This window comes from Homalodisca vitripennis, chromosome 1, assembly GCF_021130785.1.
Source record: "Homalodisca vitripennis isolate AUS2020 chromosome 1, UT_GWSS_2.1, whole genome shotgun sequence".
In the NCBI taxonomy this organism is placed as follows: Eukaryota; Metazoa; Arthropoda; class Insecta; order Hemiptera; family Cicadellidae; genus Homalodisca; species Homalodisca vitripennis.
The window spans coordinates 116,306,515-116,328,253 of record NC_060207.1 but is presented as its reverse complement, the minus strand read 5'-3'; the positions used below and the strand labels follow the sequence as shown (position 1 = coordinate 116,328,253).

The window sequence follows — 21,739 nt, the reverse complement described above, 5'->3', positions numbered from 1 at the left end:
CAGGTACTTAAAAATTGGTGTTTACTTGTAATACTTAATAATTTACATTGTTCAATTGTTTTAAAATTCAAATAGCTATAACTACTGAATGAATCCACCTTTTGAAGTCCGGTTTGCGGCATTGTACTCTGCTAAGTTAGACCTTTAATTTGATACCAAACTTGACCTATGCTGCTATTTAAGAATTTTTTCTGACTCCTTGTGGACCGTCCCCCAAAGGGATTATCCGGTCGGTAATTGGGCAGATGTGTGCGTTACTATCACCAGTAAGCACATGTGAACTTTGGTATTTCTTTCTATTGTGGTTTAAAAATTAAAAAAGAGGTTCCAGACTTAATTGACACCCTGTATATATATGAATAATAAATTAATAATATATATATATATATATAATATGAATAATAAATTAATAATAATAATAATAATATATATATATATATATATATATATATATATATATATATTATATATATATATATATATATATCATCTTTGAACATTTGATAAAAGAAAATTGCAAATACATTATTAACCCTTGAAAATATTTAACACTCTTCATCATTTAGTCATCTTGTAGTCATCAATCTTTATTTAAATATTCGTTAAGAACTGTAATTTTGTCATATACAATATTATTAAAAACACTGTTGATATATGTTTATTTAGTTTCAACAATCCAGTTATTGATAAATAGTTATATAAAAACAGGAAATTTTGGGAAATTGATAGTTAGCACTGGTTTTGAATTAATTAGCAGAAGATATCAATAAAATACAGCTGATTAAATAAAGACTCTTGGTGCAATATGAAATAATTGCAAATTTTTCCTATGTGATTTATTTTGTCAGAGGTTGAGCTGACCCATCTTTGTTCTCAATGAATATGTAAATAAACATTTATGACTCTGACGATTACTTAACATAATATAATAATATTCAAAATAAATAAACTTTAAATTTTAAAAGGCTTGTTATTTCCATAGCAAGTTGGTATTAAAATGAAATACAATAATAATTAAATTTGTTACCAGAATAGTGAATATTCACATTATTGTCCTATATCAAGGTACTAAACTTCTTGTTCATATTTCACAAAACATATCCACACAATAAAACAACATGAAACAATTCTAACTAACAATACACACATCAACATAAAAAGACAGTCCCCATGAGTTTAAAATAATATACTGTTGTTAAAATATTTAAAACTTAATGATTAAAAGATTTTTGTGTACAAGTTTTATTATTAACTGTTTAGATAGAAAATAAAATGTTAAATTGATTATAAAGCTATATAAAAAATGAAAAGTCTTATATCAATATAAAGCACAAAATAAAATGAAATAGTATAGTGATTTATTATATTTTTGATCTGAGAGTATACTGGCGCTTTCTAACCAGACAGTTTATCGCCCAGCGGTGCTGCACTGTGTCTTAATAGGCTATTTATATACATGAAATTAAATGTGATGAGAAAATACATGATCTTATAGTATCATTGAAAAACAAAATGTTTAATACTGTATGCTTATTTTCAAAATGCTATGTACTTTTCACTATTAGTTGTTCTTTCTCACTTTCATCACAATTTTGCGAGAGCTTTTCTCAACATCGTCCTATTTTCTCACCTTCTTGATCAAATTGCGATAAATGCGATCGCAGCTAAACCCTGTTTAAGTCCTTGCTTAAATTTTCATAACTTTGGTTCATCGTGTCAGTTAAGTCTTTCCTTTACTCATGATTTTTACGTATATCACTACTTAGATCCTCATTAATTCCATAAGATTTTTATAAATTTTTTGTAAAGAGTCTTCCATATCAACCTTCATAAAATCCATTATTTCATTTTCTTGTTCCTTGATACTCCCCAATTTTGATTTATTTTAATTTAAATTAGATTCAGTTTAAATTTAAAATAAGTAATTTAGTTTAATTGTTGTTTAATTTAGTTTTAGTTTCAATTTTCCCCAATACATTTTACGATATTTAGTTTTATATACTAAAGCCAGTAATTTAAAATGTAGGTTTATGACCCATTTTTACAACTTATATTACTAAATATCTATTAATAAACAAATACCTGTAAACAATGTGTACACATAAAATCAATAATACAACTATCTTATTTTTTAAATCAGTCATGTTTGTTGCCCTTCAGCTACGGCGCCATATCAGGAAGTTCAGCTATTCAGGGCAATTTATTATCCCACGTTATTGGTGCTATATGAGGTTGTTTAAGTATCAGATTAATTAATTGTCCATTCATGCGGTGCCATACAATGAAGTTCGAAATATGATGTTGATTCCAATGTGGTGATAATTAAATGGATGTCTGATGTGTAGGTTAAGATGAAGGTATTGAATTATGTTATATGACGTGGTTCTGGTTCAAAGTAAGGATAACTGGTGCACGTGGTCACTATCATGTGTTGAAAATCAATGTCATTTAGTTCTATTAATAATTTATGTTCACTGCATATATTGATTGTAGTTTTTGTAAAATTTTATATGTGGCGAATAATTTGATTTCAAAGTAATTCCAATGAGGTTCACTCAGTAAAATCACTGTACTCACCAAATAGCTGATGTCCAGGATAATAAGTTCTCTTATGTTTCACTCATATAAATTGATATTTTGTATTTCAATATATTTCCATTTACCAATCTAATTTACTTGAACATTTGACTAAATTTAACCAAAATAAAGATAAGAACATGGGCTTTCTAGCACAAGGACCACCAACACAAGTCCCATTAACAGACCAAGCAAGAAGAATGCTGAGAAATCCGCTTCAACTGCAAGGTCTCCAGACCGGAATTTGTGAGCTCTTCCAGCCTCCGACCCAAACTAATACATTTTATTTTGATGTTGGTTAATATCGCCGATAGATTTTAAATTTCTTTAGTGATTATCGTAATTAAATAACTCGAGTTGATTCCAGTATAAAGTTGATTCGCTTTATTAATTATTTTAGACTTACACGTAATAATCAGCTGTTGTGGTACACGACAACTTCCGTTTACCGATCTTGCCATGAACTATTTTAATTTGACCGATATTGATCTGTTACAAGTGTTTCACTTAACTTTAAAATATCATAGGACTAACTTTTATTCTATGATTTTGTGTAAATATATTGAAACATATTAGTATTTGGTTTTAGAAAGTGCGGAAAAATGACATGGGAGAAGTTGTGATTCTGGATGCGGACAACAACACTGTTGACACTCCCTTCCAGGACTTAGAAAGTCTTCCTCAGGACGTGGTGAGTGTTCACTAGTTTTTGACAACAGCACAGTCCAGCTGTTCTTAGAGCTAATCTGGTTATGTATGGTCTCCTGAGTTTGATATGTAATCCATGCACTGTTCCGTCACAGATCTGTCTGGGAAATAACCTCATTTTTCATATAGTGTGAGAAATAGTGGGGAGACTGAAAATTGTGTAGGTCAGTAGACTCTGAGTTCAGTGGTAAGAAGAACATGTACATTTTTAAAATACTATAGCTTGAATGATCTTCAAGGTAGTTTGACAGTAATCTTAGGTGACGGAAGTTATGCTGAGGAAACCATGGAAAAAAGTATAATTTTACGGTGTTTTTATTATAATGTAATGCATGTAACTTTCGAGACAAATCTCGTGAAATGGCTCAAGAGGGAGAGGATTTTTATTAGATCTCTTCAAAGAATTGCAGTTCGTTGCGGTCAAAAGTGAATAAAATACATTAAATAAACAGTAGGTCTTTCTGATTATCCTTGTCTGGGGTTTGCTTTTGAGAAGTTTTGCAAGGCTCCAGTATGTTCTATTTATATATATATATATATATATATATATATATATATATATATATATATATATAACAAATTGTATACAAAATATTTTACAATTTTGTATAAAAGTATATATTATGTATGTTTTAATATAAACATTATTTATTAATGCAGTGAACATTCTGTGTTCTGAAGTCTCTGGAATCGTGTGCAAAAGTCATTCATATTGACGACTGCAGTCTGAATTAATGGGAATTTGACTTTGTTATTCTTTTTTTAAGTCCATAAAGTAGGCAATATTTCTTGTAATTACTGTTTTTGTAACATATTGAGTGCTACAAAAATGAAATTTTATCAACAGTTTATTATGCAAAATTGCAAGGTGGTTAGCAGCTCATCAACTTCTTAGGTCACAAATATATTTTAAGCTTCTTTGTTAGTACTTAACAGTTTTTTAATGTTTTGAACAACTTTTTTTGTGATAAATACTTTTCCTTTAACAATATTTAGTTGTGTTGAAATCAATTTGTCACCAATATAAATAGCGATGATAATGCCTATTTGACATTGCATTTCTTATGATGTATGGTTTAACTGTGTTGAGTAATGCAATCTTATCTTACTGTTGCAGTTATTTTTGTTGTCTGGTTACAAATGATAATTATAAAAATACTATGTTTACAATTAAGGACATTTAGAATGGATGAATGTGTCTTTTCTTTATAGTCTGTTTACTTCTGAAACTAGACTGATCCTTGGAAAAGTTAATTGCTCATTTGTGGTTATATGTCCTATATATAATTTTAAATTGCTTACAACACATTAAGTGGTCTATTTGTTTATTTATTTTAGACATTATTTAGTTTTAAGTTTGTTATACACCCATGATATACATCAGAAATAATTATTCTAACCTAATATCAAGATTCAGGCTCTCTTCTGGTACACAAAAACTTTGTCGAAGTGTATGACTATACTTCCCAGACTTTGGACTTGAACCGGCTCATTGTAGATTTTAAAGATTAGTATAAATTATTTTCAGATAAAATTGTAATACCATAATGATGGGGAACTTGCCATGTTTTATTATGGCATGTTTCTTCATTGTGTATAAAGCACTTTATTTATATTAGTTTAAATTGTTATTGGTCTTTATTTCAGCAGTCGTGATGTTAAATGACCATAAAATTTAAATGCTTTGTGACTAGGTGAGGAACCTGCGAGCTCAGTTACGGAACCGTGCTGCATTGTTAGGTGATGGTGTGTCTCGTGCGTTCCTGCGTGCGCTGGTCCAGCTAATTGGAGGCTACAGAGATGCACTGCGCTTTCACCAAGGCGAGAAGATTACATTCAGCGAAGATGCTTTCGTCGAGTCTCGGCCACCATCCATGCAGCCCTTCCTTCGTAAAATGCTTGAGTTGCAGATATTTCAACAGGTTTGTTGGTTAATTTTAATTTGTATTTGACAAAGAAGTACATTTTTAGGCAGAATATTCTATTATATCAATACAAAAGCGTGTGTATGTTATTTCTGTGAGCTGTATGGTCATGTTTGGACATTATAGCCAAAATGTATTTCTAGTATCATGTAGTTTTTGCAATTACTCTGCCAAATCTAGGTCGAGGCTCATACAACATCATATACATGTTAATGGTACTAGAGTAGTCCTTGTTTATTCTACCTGTTGCAGTTTATCGAGGAGAGACTGGACATGCTGAACGCTGGACTGGGGTTCTCGGACGAGTTTGAGATGGAGGCCTGCAATTATTCTGACAAATCCAGTTCAAGGCTCAAACAGCAGTACCGTGAGTGGTTGTACACGATGCGCAAGGACACATCTGCCTTCTTTAAGAGCGTTAAGTCTCGGGTACGTCGCTTCATCACCCGTAGGCTAGCAATTTGGAGGAGATAGATTAGATTGTTGTTGTACATCTGCACATACCTTATTATTGACTGGATAGTTTTTATACCTATTGATTGTTATTAACTTTTTATACGTTGTACAGTATTTAAACATTTTAATGCATGTGTTTAAATTCGTTTTGTTAAATAAACGTGATATCCCTATTCAAAATGTCTCAAGACCTCATTAATATTAGACCCTCGTACACCTTATAACTCTCCCAATAACAACATGTTATAAATTATTCCATTTTATAAATTTTTGTTTTACTTTACAATCAAATACACAAAATCAGTTTATAACTGTGATTTTTCAGGTTATAAATTAATTATTGATTAAATTTTAAAATTTAATGGTTTAGTTAGTCTGTCTAATACTAAACTAATTTGAAGCATGTTGTTAAGTAATATTTGCTTTCGAAAATCATTTCATTTTATGTTTTTAAATTTTACAAAATGTTTTTTTTTCCTACTAATATTATTTGTGAAGATATTTTAAGTAAAAAATAGTCCTAAATATTACGTAAAATTCTCATATTGGTCGTTAAAAAATGTAATGTTTTATATTCTTAGTCATTTTTTACTTAGATCTAATTATGTCCGTTAAGTAAAAGAATCTATTTCAGTCAACTTTCCTTATGTGATGATACATATTTTACTAAAGTTTTGTTATAAGAAAGTTTAATAGTAGATACAATCAAGTTACAAAAATAAATTAAAATCCCATTGTAGAAATAAAGTTCATATTAATATTACAGTAGAATCCCTCTAGTCCACCTTAGCTAGTCCAATTGAAGAAGACTCACATTATCGCTTGTTTACTTGTCAGTTGCATTGGTGTCTCCATGTGTTAGTGTATGTTGCCTGCTACTTGCTCGTTCTGTGTTTAGTAATTTGTGAAAAATTGTTTTTAAATCCAGTTATTAATATGTGTAATGCAAACCACAAATCATTTCAGGAGTGAAGGGAAAACATGCTGCACAACAAACTGAAAGTACTACAGTGGTTGGAAATCATTTCAGAAAACTGCTCAGGATCTCAATGATTGAGTGATTATAATAGAGGATTAAAGGAAAAATTTTGTGACAACAAAACTGAAATATCATATAACTTATTTGCGTAATAAAAGTGTGAGAGCTGATTGTTATGGTGAGTAAGCTAAAGCATACCTCCGTTACTCTTAAAGACAAGCTAAACGCTCTTTGTGCAGTCACTCCAGAATTGATGTTGTGAGAGTTAATGACGAGAACCTGTGTGATAAAGGAGAGTATTTGCCATCTAGGTGCAGCAGCGCTTGATCTTGCACTACAATACCTAGAGCAACAGGTTACTGCTACACATACCAATATCATGTTGATGGATGAAACTATGTGTCATCCAATAAACTTTCTTCAGTATAACAAAAGACAATTACTGAGTTCATGTCTTTTAACAATTGTATCCAACAATAATACCAGTACTACGTTCAGTTTTTGTTTGATTTCTCTTCTTAATTTAACACAACATATGGTACTTAAACTTCATTATTTATGTAATGAACTGTATGTACTGTACGCAATTCATCCTGATAAAAACTGTAGGCCTATTTAATGAAAGTTTTTTTTATAGTATGATAAACCCATTTTTGTAGGTAATTTTTTGCTATAACTGTGGATTATCGTTGTAAATAAACATAAGAATTTCTTCCTGGACATGTTCGGATTAACTGGATGTTCAGATTAAACATGTTCGGATTAGCAGGACTCCACTGTACACACACACACACACACACACACACACACACACACGTAGTTTATACCATATTACATGTATCATCATATATTTTATATATATATATATAGTATGGTAATTTATCTTTTACCATACTAGAATGCTAAAAAATTGTGTTCTCCTGATGATTTCATCTTTTTTATGTCCCTTCCATACATCTAGTCCGGACAGTAAAAGATTATTGGGATTCTACTGTAGTTTACATATGTAAAAATCTTGTTCACAATCAAATGTCAATTGGTTAAGTTTATTATTGTGTATTGAAAATTAACAATGTATTAGTACTCAAATAATATATTCATATTTTAAATATAATTAATTTTTAACCCATGGACTTCATTTGGTAGTGTTGATTACATGTGGTAGGAAGTAAAGGTTCAGTTTTTAGTTTGAATATTTTTATTTTGCACTCTGCATGCCACTTGTTACTGTCAAGTAGTAGTATAGTTTTGGTTGGTTTACAATTTGGTTCCGCTTTCAGGCTAACCCAGCAGTCAAGTCAGCTGTGAAGACAGTAAGTATGGCATGCTATTTCATGTTGAATGCATGTCGGCCATGTGATTACCAGCCATTCCAATTTTACATCCTAGAAACATGTATTTTAGCTGACATCTTGAATTCATAATTCTTTTTTAAACACTCACACAACCGTTGCCAATTGTTATCTGCCACTGAGCTGTTTGTATTTGCTAGTCTGGTATATATGGTCATCAGAAAGTCTCAGTAAATTAACGAATGGGTAACAAAAGTCAAGGACTTTGTATTTCGTGTTTTCATCTATTGAACAAGAAAATATTTTGCTCTTTTTATAAATGAATTTGTGTTTATTTCTTCTACAATTTGTCAATATGAATAAAAATAATATTGCTGAAAAGTCATATTACAGTTTGGTTTAGTAAGGTTCGAAATCTGTAGATCTCAATACACACCGAAGTAATTGCTCTCTCAATGTGAGAAGAGCAATCTCTGGACTACATATAATTCAGCAGGTTTTTGCTTTATTGGCTACATTAAGAGTTTATAATTAAAATTGATATGGTAAACTGCCTACCTGTGTCCTGTTCTACGTAAACCCAAAAGATGTTTTATGCAGCCTTTTAAATAACACGATATTCAGGATAGGTATGGAGAATTAAGTCCACCTCTTGCTGAAATCTCATTTGTCAGCCTTCACGAGTGGGGGTGGTATCACTATCACTGTTGTAATTACCAAATTGTAAGAAGGAAAGGCTATCACACTAACTCTGCAGTTAAAGCATGCAGAGAAGAAATATATACATCAAGTTGAGAAGCCAAGCATCTGATATTGAGGAAACCCCATTGTTTCCAGCCATCATCCTTCATTGTCAATTACAACCTTAGACTGTGTTATCACCCCACTTCACATGACATATCTTCCCATAGGGCTGCCCAAATGTAGCACTAACGTTACTGTGCTCAGTTAAGGTTTTTCTGGGCCAATATAAACCAGACATAGGTGACTACTTCTTCAATGATATAATACTTATTACAAAAGATATTTTTGTTTACCAACAATTATTATTAGAACATTTTTTAATTTCTTTGTTTACTTCAGTTTAATTTAAGATTTAAGGAATAATGAATACAAAAAATATATATTGACTGAATAAGTATGATCAATATAGTCTTGTTTCCATCCAAGATTAACTAATTAATAAAAAGTGGTTATTAATTAAAAGTCAACTGAGAAGAAAGCTGAACAAAAATCTAGTTTAAAGTAACCTCAGATTAGGTATTGGTGTCATTGTAATTATTGATCGAAAATACCGATTTATTCTCAGTCCTGAAATTTTCCAAGGTTAGATGAACATCCCTGAGTCCTATTCAACCTGGACATTCCAGTCTTCACTTGTAGTTTTAAAGCCAAATCTTTAATATCACAATAGCCGAAGTCTGATAGACTAATCATTCAGTAACAAAGCCAAATTTGCCTTCTCAAATGTTGAGGTGTGATTGATATCCCCTAGCCAACTAGTGCAGTCATTGAAGCATCATTGCTCCGAGTTTTTTTACTGTGAACCGAATTGCATACAATTTTGGAATTAGGTTTATCTTATCCTTAACTTCAAAAGTGAAAATGATTTGTACTCCGCAACCACCCTGGAGGGGTGATTTTTTGTTTTTCAAAATAACCTCGGATATCGATAGAGGGCCTAAATTTAAGCAAAATATCATATATAAAGTTTTTCGAAAAATCCAATACTTTTCAAGTTATTGGCAATTGAAAATTCGCAATTTTTTCACGTTTTTCACCGGTTTTTTGTAAATATCTCCAAACATATACGTTTTATCGAAAATTTTATAAACAACAAAATTGTAGCAGGTAAAAAAATGACCAATGTGGTTTTTTATAAAGTATTCTAAGTGCAATATTAAGCTAGATATTAAAGATCAAAGCAGTTTTTTATTTTGTCTGAAATTTAATCGATGTGGTCAATCCCATCTAGCGGCGAGCAGATGCGTTTTAGGCATTCTAATAAAAAAGGGTTTTGTAGTGCTTGAAATAAGCTTTAAAATGAGCCCTATTAAAAGTCTTTTGCACGTAAAATAAGTGAGCTGTATTACAAATAAGAGGAGCATCTAATGTTTTTTTCTTTTAAATCAATGGGTTTCATAAGTGCCATTTCCACCTAAATTAAAATTAATCGTATTCCGCCTAGAATTAACTTTATTATGAAGAGTTTGATGAATTGTATCAGTTTGGCTGCTTCAGGACACATATTTTTCAAAAAAGTCACGATTAAAAAAAAATTCAAATTAAAAAAAAAAAACTTTTTTCATCATATTTCAAAAATGACGACAGATACGTATAAAAATGTAAGGATGAAAAATGTAGGTATTTTTCTGACAAACAATTTGGTTTTTCGTTTTTTTCTGTGAAACAAAAATTGACGGAGATATGATTGTTTAAAGAGCGCGTGTCAGCGCAATCACAGCCTCTCTTAAGCCCTTTAACCCTTCACCGTTTGAGAAAAAGGTTTTTATTATATATTGCAATAAAGGATGTTGTATCTCTCTTAATTAACTTTACAATAGTTTTTTATAAATTTTGATAGCAAGAAAATTGAAGGAGTTATGGTCCAAAAACTTATCATATTTTTTTCTTTTTAGTAACTTAAAATTTCGGAGTGTTAATATTTGGAGCAATGTGAAAGTACGCAGTATAATAGAGACCCAAAACTATTGTAATGTATATATATATATATATATATATATATATATATATATACACACACATAATATGGCTCATATATGTTGGTAACGTAGGCATGAATACATACCAACGTTCTTATATGTATATATAACACATTTGAGTGAATTTTATATAATTTGTAAATATTTTATTCAATAAATGGCAATTTTTTACTCTAAATTAAATTATTTTTAAATATTTAATCATATATATTTACTGTTTTAATTTAGGTGTAGTTTTAAGGGTAGAAAAGCTTAAGAATACGATAGTCATTTTCGAGAGTGTGGAATAATATTTAAATCCTTTTTATTTATTAAAAAATTTTTTATCAAAGGGTAGTTTTCAAGGGTTAAAAGGGGGTTAAAAATTTGATAATTATTATAGAGAATATAAAATATTACTTACTCTATACTTACATCTTTTTATGTCGTACCAAAGTATTTTTTTGTGATTTTTTCAATTTATGGGTTGTTTGCAAGGGTTGTACGATTTTAAAGGGGTTGAAAATGATTTTAATATGAGGTAATTGTGTTAGAAAACGCTTTACAATTTCACCACTTACTATTAGACATGTTTTCTAGCGATAAAATGGTTCAATGTAAATTTTTCCATTAAGGGGTTGTTTACACCCCTTAAAAATAATAGGCGGAGTTCAGATCATTTTCACTTTTGAAGTTAAGGGTAAGATGAGCCTAATTCCAAAATTTCTTGCAAATCGGTCCACAGTAAAAAAATTTGGAGGTAAGACCGTATTTTTCGCTTCAATGACTGCACTAAACCTGGACATTCCAGTCTTCACTTGTAGTTTTAAAGCCAAATCTTTATTATCACAATAGCCGAAGTCTGATTGACTAATCATTCAGTAACAAAGCCAATTATGCCTTCTCAAATGTTGAGGTGTGATTGATATCCCCTAGCCAACCTGGACATTCCAGTCTTCACTTGTAGCAATACCCTTATTAATTATTAATGTATTAATTGGTACACAAGACATATAGACAATAATAAAGTCCAAGTAAAAATTCCTCACTTTTAAATTCATATTTTTTTAAATATTTAGCTTTATTTCAGTATCCTTATTGAAATTTTCATTAATAACAGTGGATTTGAATTGGAATTTATTGATAACAAAATATTTCAACATTAGAGCTTCACCAAGTCAACATGACATCGGTCATAGTGTTCAAGAAAAATTTATATTTTGATTCATATAAATAATTATCTTTACGGTACTTTAAATTATTGAGAGTGATTACAATATTTGAGTGGCTGCGATGTGAACATACCTAATATAATAATGAGTGGCTGTTAATAAATATAAGTAAAATACAACCTACGAAATAAATATTCAACTACAACTAAGTTTATGAAAAGAAATAAATAGTAAATTAAATTATAGTCTGTAGTATTATACAGACTGTAATAAACTCAAGAGTCTAGCCCCCAAAAATACTTGGCCAGCAAATAGCTTTTCACTAATTCTTGCAAAGGATATGTATGGTTAATGAGTATTTGATCTCAGAGTCTTATTGCTGAATATTTGGCCACCAAGTAGCTGGGGTTGCAGTCTCTGGCCTCCAAATGAGGTGGTTTACAGCACTAAGAGAACACTTGATAATATTGTCTTTAATTAACAGTAACAAACTAACTAATTAATAAATCTGGTAAGATTGTCATTATTAACCCCATACCACTACTTGCAGGGGTTGATGGCATGCAGATTCTTACTGGGATACATTTCATCACTTTTTCAACCCTTGTTTAGTGAGTTGAGTTGAAAGTGTGCTGTGCCAGTACCAGAAATTGCCTGGGACGATACTAATGCTTGAAATTGAATTGGTGGCTGGGCATTTTTCTGTATGCTAATTAGTAACGTTTGAGTAAATAGTACTTCTTGGAATTTATGAACAATGTGTGTTATTTGACCACACAATGATTGAACATTTATAGAAACGCAAAAAAATAGTTATTAGATGACAATTTGAAAAATAGTTGTATAAAAATAAATTTTCCTATACGTTTTACAAGGTGTCCTAACTAAACTGTGCAAAACACTGGAGATAGCACTAAATTGACCAGATAGTTGAAGAAATTCAGTTAGTTTTTGTAATGTGTTGCCTAGTTACCAGCTTTTTCACTAAGACTAATACAGCATATATTATTATTAAGTATCTGGTTTGGCATTATTAAAAAAGAAGAGTTTGACTTAAGGTTTTAAAACTTACAATTCTTAAAATTAGTACTATCCCGATGCCACATACTTTGCCTGCTACCATGTCAGCTGCTCAAAGCAGGCTATGAATTCGCTTTTTGGAACTTTTGAAAGTTGCTGCGTTGCATTTGTTGCATCTTCACTAAATCTTGAAATTAATATCCTATAAGCTGTTTTATTTTGGGTAATAAAAAGTCACAATAATAAATAATATTAATAATATGAGTAAAGGGGTTGTTTGATTTGTGTAATTTGATGCCTAGCCATAAACTGCTGGATAATTTGTGAACTGATATCATGACGGAGTTAACAATTCCCACTTCCATGTATTTTGGGATGTTTTTCGAGGAATGGCGTCCTATAAGTGATGCAACACTTCACAATAGGATTCTTTATTGACTATTTGATTCACGATTGAATGAAAAATAAACTATATATAGTATGACTAGAAATTATACCAAACCATATATTTTTTGAATGGACATCATATTATGGTTTAGACTTTTTATTATGTATATGAACCTTCATGCCAAACAGTGTTAATTTGGCATTAAACATAAAGCAACATTCTATACACAGTGGTGTTGAAAATTTTAAAATTTTGCTTCACAATTTCATCTAAATGTGTTTTTTTTTTTCCGTTTCAATTGGAATCCACAAAAAAATAATTTTATCTGTTACATCTGTGTACAAAGGAACATATCTTTCTTCTACAGAACATGTGGGACAATGAGTTTAGGATAGGATTTTAAATTTGTTGTGACGATTTCAGTTATAAATTTACCAATAAAATAAAAACACACTTTTTTGTTTGAAGCAGAATTTGAACCCTTACCTGCACAAGCTTTCAAGGTCAAGAGAAAGCTCTTATGACCATTCACTGCTAAATCATAAAGGAAGATCACATTTACTTTTCTTTTAAAGTAATTGCCAGAATACTTTAAAGACAATTGATTCTATCTTAGATAAAATCTAAATCTGTCTTTCAAAATTAATAAACCTATTCAACATTGCAGTTAATCATAGATCTTTCCATCTTATTTTTCTAGTTTTGCAGACCTAATTTAGCGTATCTGTAAAGGCTTCTTTAAATTGCTTTAGATATATTGTTTTTACTCAAAAATATAATTGTTATGTATGGTTTTATCAGCATAAAATAAAGAATGTGGGTACGCTATGAAAGAATCTAAAAAATTTTTATATAAAAATTAACAATATATAGTTTTTTATAAACTTTTGGGTTCCTAATTATTACCAAAAATTGTTTAGAAGAAATCAAGCAATAATAATTGTAAATATGTCTTAGGTAAAAAAATTTTAAACATTTTATACAAATATAAAATAAAAATGCTGTTCTGGAACTTTTAAAATAACAGCAAATTGACAAAAAACTCCAGATTTTTTACTGGCCAATAAAAAAAGAGTTTTATGTATTGCCCCAGCATTTAATAAGTATTATAGATTTACTAATTACTATTTTATTTTACCTAATGCCATCAAATATTAAAATAAAATTGGAAAGTTTATAAATTTAGTTACAAAAACATGAAATTATTATTCACAAAAATATACTGATAATACATGATAATATCTTACAGCTGAGAATCTTTGCTTTTGATTGATATACAATGCTTGGTTGAATGCTTTCATTTCTATCTATATCAACGTGTATCTACATGTTCAATATGTTTTACAAACAAAACACACGAAAAATAGCTTTTATATTATAATTACCTTTTTTGATGGTTTAATTCATTAGGAACACACAGAAAAAAAACAATAGTTGAAGTTAATGTTTGATTTTATGGTTTAATAAACAAAGTAAGAACTTGGAGAAGTATGTATAAACTATTGATGTGTTACGGTCAAATTTATTGAATCTTAAAAGAAAAATTTAAAACTGAGAATTAGAACCATTGAAGAGATTTGACAATAGAATGTGCCAAGATTTGCTGTGACACTAATTATTGGAGTAAATTCTAATTCATATACTACCACTCTAAAAATGTTTTTAAATCAATGACATTGAAGGTTGCAATTGTCTGCCTGCATACATGGTGTCATAAACAAACTCAATTATCCCTTCAGGTGACTGGCAGAGGTTGACTGTCTCCCTCCTCTCACGAATTACACTGTGTTTTCCAAAATTCATCAGAAAGAATACATTTACTAACAAATTATGTTTATAACATCAAAATAATGGTTTTGATATACGAAAAAAGTTTGTATACTTCTTAAGGTTAAAAATGCTTATTTAATGCTATATGGAAGCAGTATTAGCACACCAAAATTTGTGTTATGTAATTCCTACTGTTTAAAAGAAATGCTAAACATTCAAACCAAATAAACTTCAAATGTTCTGGGAGATGCTAAATACAATATGCTTTCATTAATGTAATTTCATTAGATGACTTCGATAATAATTTACTGACATATTTTTTAGTATAATAGTTCCATAAAGGTATAAAACATGTTTTAATGATTTGAATTAGTATAACTATATCTAAAGTTACCCTTAAGTGTTTTAATACGGAGACGTTTATATTCAACTTGGTTATAATAAAAAATCACTGTCTTTGTAGAATTCATTAGTATAGTAATAAAAATGTGCTTTGTGCTTATTTTTATATTCAAACTCAAAATTTTATTTTAATTAATTTACATATCTCAAATACAAAAAATAATTTTGTTATAGTTTTCAATTATATTGATTTAAATTTATTTTTCTTTTCTAAACAAATTTAAACTGTAATTATTAAAAATTAACTTATAGAACAATAATCAAATATAAATTACAAAAGTTAAAAATAAATATATGATTTTAATGATAATGTGCACAGTACTGACGGGATAAAACTTGGTTGTAAAGTTTCAAAAAGTTACACTAAATTTTAATGCTCTTTTTGATCTAAACAAATAGGAGAAATGATTATCAAAATATTTACAGTGACAGTATTCACATATACCAATATTTTTACATAATGATATTACCAATAATTAGTCACAAAGTAAAGATATATTAGGAAGATAGTGTTAGTCAAGACTAGAAGTCTGATAGTAAGCAATGTATATAAAACAATTTTTACCTACATGAATGTGTATATATATACATACATACACAAATATATACATACATACATGTTTGAGGTAAATCTAATTACTTATAATGATTTAATAGCCTCCTGTTGGCAGCCAGCTGAATATTAACACCATAGGAACAACATTAAAACAAGTTTTACATTGTTATTTTTGATAATACATTCAAGTATGTCATAGTAAACACACTTCTAAAATTTTTTTCAATTTATTCTTTAATTGTTTAAAATGTATACACATTACATAAAAACTAAAAATCATTTGGCTATGTACTAATTATATCTTTAAAATAAAACATCTTCCTTAATTATATGACTAATAGTTGAATTCTAGGTTGTTTCACTGCTGGTGTCTTTTAGTTTTCATCTGTATCCAATGTGAAGACCTATTTTTTACTGTGACATATTATATGAAGGATTTATAATTTTCCTCACTTGAAAACCCCAAACAGGCATGAGGCTTATATTGACTCATCGTTAATGAGTAAAATAAAATAAAAATCAGCAAATAAAATGCTCATGAAACACCATGGCACAAAATAATTTATTGCACGTCAGTTAGTTCACATGATTGGGTGGCATCTGAACTTATGTACTGACTATGAATTGAATTGGTTGTAGTCCTCATTAAGGATCACACAGACCATGGATTTTTGTTAAACTATCTCAGCTAATAATATCTGCTATACTAAAAGCTGAGTTTTATATCTAACTTAATTTTCAGCATTGATAATAGTTCATAACCTAGAACTAGACGAAGACATTAGTAATGTAGGTTACAAGTAAGAGTTATAAAGGCATTAATTATAAGTTTATAGCATATAGATGTATTATGTGTGGATTTTTTGTTGTTTTGTAAATATATTTTTGTGTGTTTTGCACAACATTTAATTTTTTTATGAAGCCAGTCAAATTGTACTAGATTTTTTTAATAAGTTTAGTGGCTTTACTGGATTTATTTTAGATGTCTTTATTATATAAAAACATAGTGACACCAAGCATATAAGAAGGCCATTTATTGTTTTAAGAATCAACCATATCAATATATCAGTCTTTAACTTACTATGGAGACATCTGCTGTTGATGGGGCTTAGATTTTAGTTACAGGTATCCAGATAGTTATCCTCAAATTGTTCTGGAGATTAATGTGATGTTTTCGGAGTTTTACATTTTAGGAACAAAACGAAAACACAACTCCATATTATATGTATAAATTTGTGTTATAAATTATGTCTTTTTCTGTAGCTTGAATAGCATCACTATCAGAATAATTAAAAAAAGTTCCTATAAACTCCATTAAGAATCAAAATACATCAGTAAGGACATTAGTTCGTAGTGCTAGCCTATAACAAATGTGTACTTTCTGGGACCAAATATCAATTGTCGTAAACAATGATTTGGTGCATATGATAAAAGGTTAAATAAGTCATTTTGCATATGTTTGTAAGTGACCTAACAAATGGACTTATTTTGACTGATAAATTTAACTGGATATGACTAATAATCTTTTCCTAACATTTTTGTCAATTTTAAAATGTCTAAAAACATAATTTTACGATTTTGATTAAATTTCACCATTTGCAGATCAAAACATATAATCTACATATCTGGAAAAAGTTACGTGTCGATAATGAAAAAAATACAACAGTTTTCTAAATTTTTGTATTTTGATTAACTCTTTGGGTGCCACAGCGTCGCTAATTTTGGCGTTTTGTATTTTGATAATATTTTATATAGTACAAGATTATTTAGGCCAGAAAACCAGACAGCTGTATTCAATAGATTCCAAACTATCGATAAAAACAAGTTTTATGTTGTTTCTCTACTATTTTATCTGTGAAACTTATGTTGTTTGGGTACTTATCAAGAGGCCACCATTTTTGGATGAGTTTTCCTTATTGGGGACAAAATAAATTATAGTATTAAAAAGAACAGACTTTCTTTAACTTATTTTGGAATTTACAAGTTATTACGACAATCAATGAAAACAAAAACTAGAAGAACAATGTTTTATTATTCTGTAATTAAGTATTAATTAAACATGTTCTTGGACCTTCTCAAACATAATGAGTGGAAGAGTTAAAAACTCCTTATTACATACCAACTATTAAAATACACAACATGGCACCACAGAGCTCTTTATTTTACTTTTGCCATGGTAACTTTAGATCAATTTGTTGTTGCCAACATTATCACACCGGTTTGAACAATAATTCAATTTTGGCAAATCTAATGTAACTCCAATAAGGGGAGTGGGAAAGGACCTCTTTAGCAACATAAGTAATACATAAATTTGCAAGTTATTTAGAGAAATTTCATACTAAGGCAACACAAATCTGAAATCTTAAGACATCTATCTTGACAACAAAGAGCTAACTATTCAAACGGTCCACGTTTTATTTGAAGAGCTATTTAGATCTTGGCAACCAGAAGAGATAGTTGTCAGTTAAGGTTTATGTGTTGCTAGGTGAAGGAGCGGGGGAAGAATGTGGGTAAGGCGTACAAGGGCATCAGGTCTCGGTTCCGTGACACTCCGTCTCCTGAGTCTCCTCCTGTAGCTGCAAGACCCCGTCCCCACACTACTTTCATCACATCAGCCACCACCTCTTACCGACGAGATCTAAGCATCAAGCAGCGGCTAAGTGCAGGTCCTGATGGGTAAGTAGGGAGTAGTCAAGTATGAATATGGAAATGTGTGGATATCTTCTAATGTAGAATATTGCACTCTCGTTGGACAGATGACAAAAGCAGTAAATACAAACTTGTAAGAAATGCAGGTCTTCTTGCATTTAATTCCACACTGTTCCATGCCTGTTATAGCCGTAACCAGTACAGCCCCTTGAGTCCTTCCTCACCAGAGAACTGTGGTCTGAACTTGTCTCCTCTAGACATGGACTTGATGGGTGACCTCCAGGATGTCATCTTCCGTCACTGTTCCTCTCCTGGTTCCAGCAGCACTGCTGAATCTCCCACAGTGGACCGAACTGTGAGTTATGCAGGAGCAGTGTTAAAATTTAAAAAAATATTTCATCAATGTTTCAATCAATGTTGGACAATGTGTTTGTGGTCAAACATTCTGGAACCAGGCTCCTTTCTTTACAATATTACACTTAACATGTTTTTTAGCCCTACTCAGCCACATAGATAATGCAAACATGATTCTAAACTTTACTTCATAATTCATAATTAAATATTATTTGATATGGCAGTTACTGTTATTGATTATTTTTAGAATAATAAGGATTTAATATAACATCAATACTGACTGCTAACACATCATCTGTTATGTTGGTCTGTTTATAAGAAGTTAATCAATGGTATTGAATTTGATCTGCAGCTGAAGCCTGTCCGTAGTCTGGAAAGTTTTCCTGGAGAAGGTCAGGCCAGTGCTACTGACTTGTTTGGAGGCCCTCCTTTCAACCCTACCAGGCTGCCCCCTCCTACTCGGTCCCATCCAAAGGTGGGTATTTCAACTCATTGGTTTCATCACTACATATGTTATTAACACATCAGTGCTAAATCTAAAATTATATTTCTACTGAATAGCCTACTAAAATAATGATATAACTTACCATTATAAGATTCTAAAAATCATAATTGCGTGAAATCTTGCCATTATGAATGGTTATCACACAAGGAACTGAAAAACATCTATAACCTACTCCAAATGATTCATGTATGATCTCTTATAATAAAATATGAAAACATGATATCAGGACTTTAGATAAAACCATTCACTTAAATTCAGATTTTTACTGACAAAACACAATTTATTTTACAATACTGTACATATTTAACTTAGAGAAAGAATTACTTTGAATGTACTATACAATGAAGTACTTTAGTATATAGAATACATTTATGAAATTAAAAGGGATTGTAAGCTGTATTGTCCTACTCAAGGTCACTTATTTTCAACTACCGGCCACATCTCATCACCTGAATTGTTTGGGAGTCTTCTGATTCTTTGGAATAACTAGACATGCTTCTATCAGTGCCAGCTAAGATATAAAAAACTAATAGTTATTATTAAAAGCACAATATTACAAAATAAAATTGCAGACAATCAGACTACTTTAGGTGCAGAACATATGTAGTGTACCTAGGGGCCTGACAAGGTGCAGGTTCACTTAACAGCTAAATTGGTTTGCACTGAAGGATATGTTTCACATTGTCAGATACAAGGGTTGCTATTTATATTTCTGGCCTTGGCAACACTGATTGCTGCGAGGCACCAGCTGATGTTTCCAGTGCAACCTTCACATTGTTAAACATAACCTCAACGAAAACATTTTGTCATTTTATTGTTGTTAGTGTTAGTGATAGCACGTTGAAAAAGTGATCTTAGGAGAAAATGGAATTAACTCGTGAACATTTTCGTGCAATAATTTTTCATAACTTTCGACGTGGCCTGACATGACAACAGTGCTTAGATGAACTTAATTCCTTATATGGTAATGAAGCACCTTCTTACAGCACCATTAAAAACTGGTGTAACGAATTCAATCGTGGCCGACAATCACTCAAGTACGAATCCCGTGAAGGTCGTCCAACAACGGTTGTTGTACCAGAAAACGTCGATGCTGTGCATGACCTGATAAAACATGATCGTCATGTAACATATCGCGAGATTGAGGCTTCTTTATGCATTAGTATGACAAGCATCAATAAGATCTTGCATGAACGCGCAAAAGGATGCTCGTGTTGATTGGTGCAAGAAAATGTTGCAGAAATTCGCTCAAGGTGCATCAAAAGCAGTTTATAATATCTGCACAGGTGACGAATCATGGATATACTCATATGATCCTAAAACAAAACAGCAATCTACCGTATGGGTCTTTCAAGAAGAGCCAAATCCAACCAAAGTTGTTCGTGGAAGAAGCACATCAAAGCAAATGGTTGCCTGTTTCTTCGTTATAACCGGTCATGTGGCGACTGTGGCATTAGAGCAACGTAAGACGGTTAATTCGGAATGGTACACCACTATTTGTTTGCCAGAAGTCTTTGAGAAACTTCGGGAAAAGTCAAAGAAAAGACGCATCATTCTGCATCACGACGATGCGAGCTGCCACCGATCGGCTGAAACAATGGAGTTTTTGACAAGGCAAAACATTGAATTGATGGGTCATCCGCCGTACAGCCCTGATTTGGCACCTAATGACTTCTTTTTGTTTCCGAACATCAAGAAAAAACTACGTGGACAACGGTTTTCTACACCTGAAGAAGCAGTTTCTGTATTCAAAACCCATGTTTTAGAAGTACCTAAATCGAAGTGGAAAAAGTGCTTTGAAAATTGGTTCCAACGCATGGTAAAGTGTATTGATCTTCATGGAGAATATTTTGAAAAACAATAAAATAGATTTTGTCTTTAAATGCTTGTGTTTTCATTCTTAGGCCACAAATATAAATAGCAGCCCTCGTATCATGAGGTCACATTGTGTAATACCTACCTCACTCATTGTGAAATCACAACATACCAGCCGGCAACAAAGGATGTCATGTTGTGATTTCATGACACAACGTCAAATGTGTTCATTGATTATTATGAATGTAGATTTGTTTTCTGTAATTTATTCTTGATTCATTTAGTGAATAAAGTATGCAGTCATTTATTTTCAAGCTGACTTAGGCTGAACTTTCAATATTTTAGCTTGAGCTTTTATCATTAAACCTTTGTTAAGATTTTTATCACTCAAGCAATGTAAACGTGGTTGGTCTAAGTGGGTGCACACTGAGCAATTCCTTCTCGACCAGCCTGTCAGTCCAGCCATTTG

General features: G+C 30.9%; 1 protein-coding gene across 2 annotated transcripts in view; it reads left to right on the top strand.

Annotated features, from left to right (window-relative positions):
* Positions 1-21,739, top strand: part of LOC124369837 (DENN domain-containing protein 1A-like) — a 65,960-nt gene that overhangs the window by 29,871 nt on the left and 14,350 nt on the right. The window contains exons 7-13 of one of the 2 annotated variants that reach the window (XM_046827968.1): positions 3,167-3,268; positions 4,980-5,207; positions 5,463-5,639; positions 7,926-7,958; positions 18,433-18,623; positions 18,786-18,951; positions 19,303-19,425. In XM_046827968.1, coding sequence (XP_046683924.1) covers positions 3,167-3,268; positions 4,980-5,207; positions 5,463-5,639; positions 7,926-7,958; positions 18,433-18,623; positions 18,786-18,951; positions 19,303-19,425 — 1,020 coding nt within the window. The remainder of the gene's footprint in view (positions 1-3,166; positions 3,269-4,979; positions 5,208-5,462; positions 5,640-7,925; positions 7,959-18,432; positions 18,624-18,785; positions 18,952-19,302; positions 19,426-21,739) is intronic. The other variant, XM_046827976.1, reaches the window with a different exon arrangement.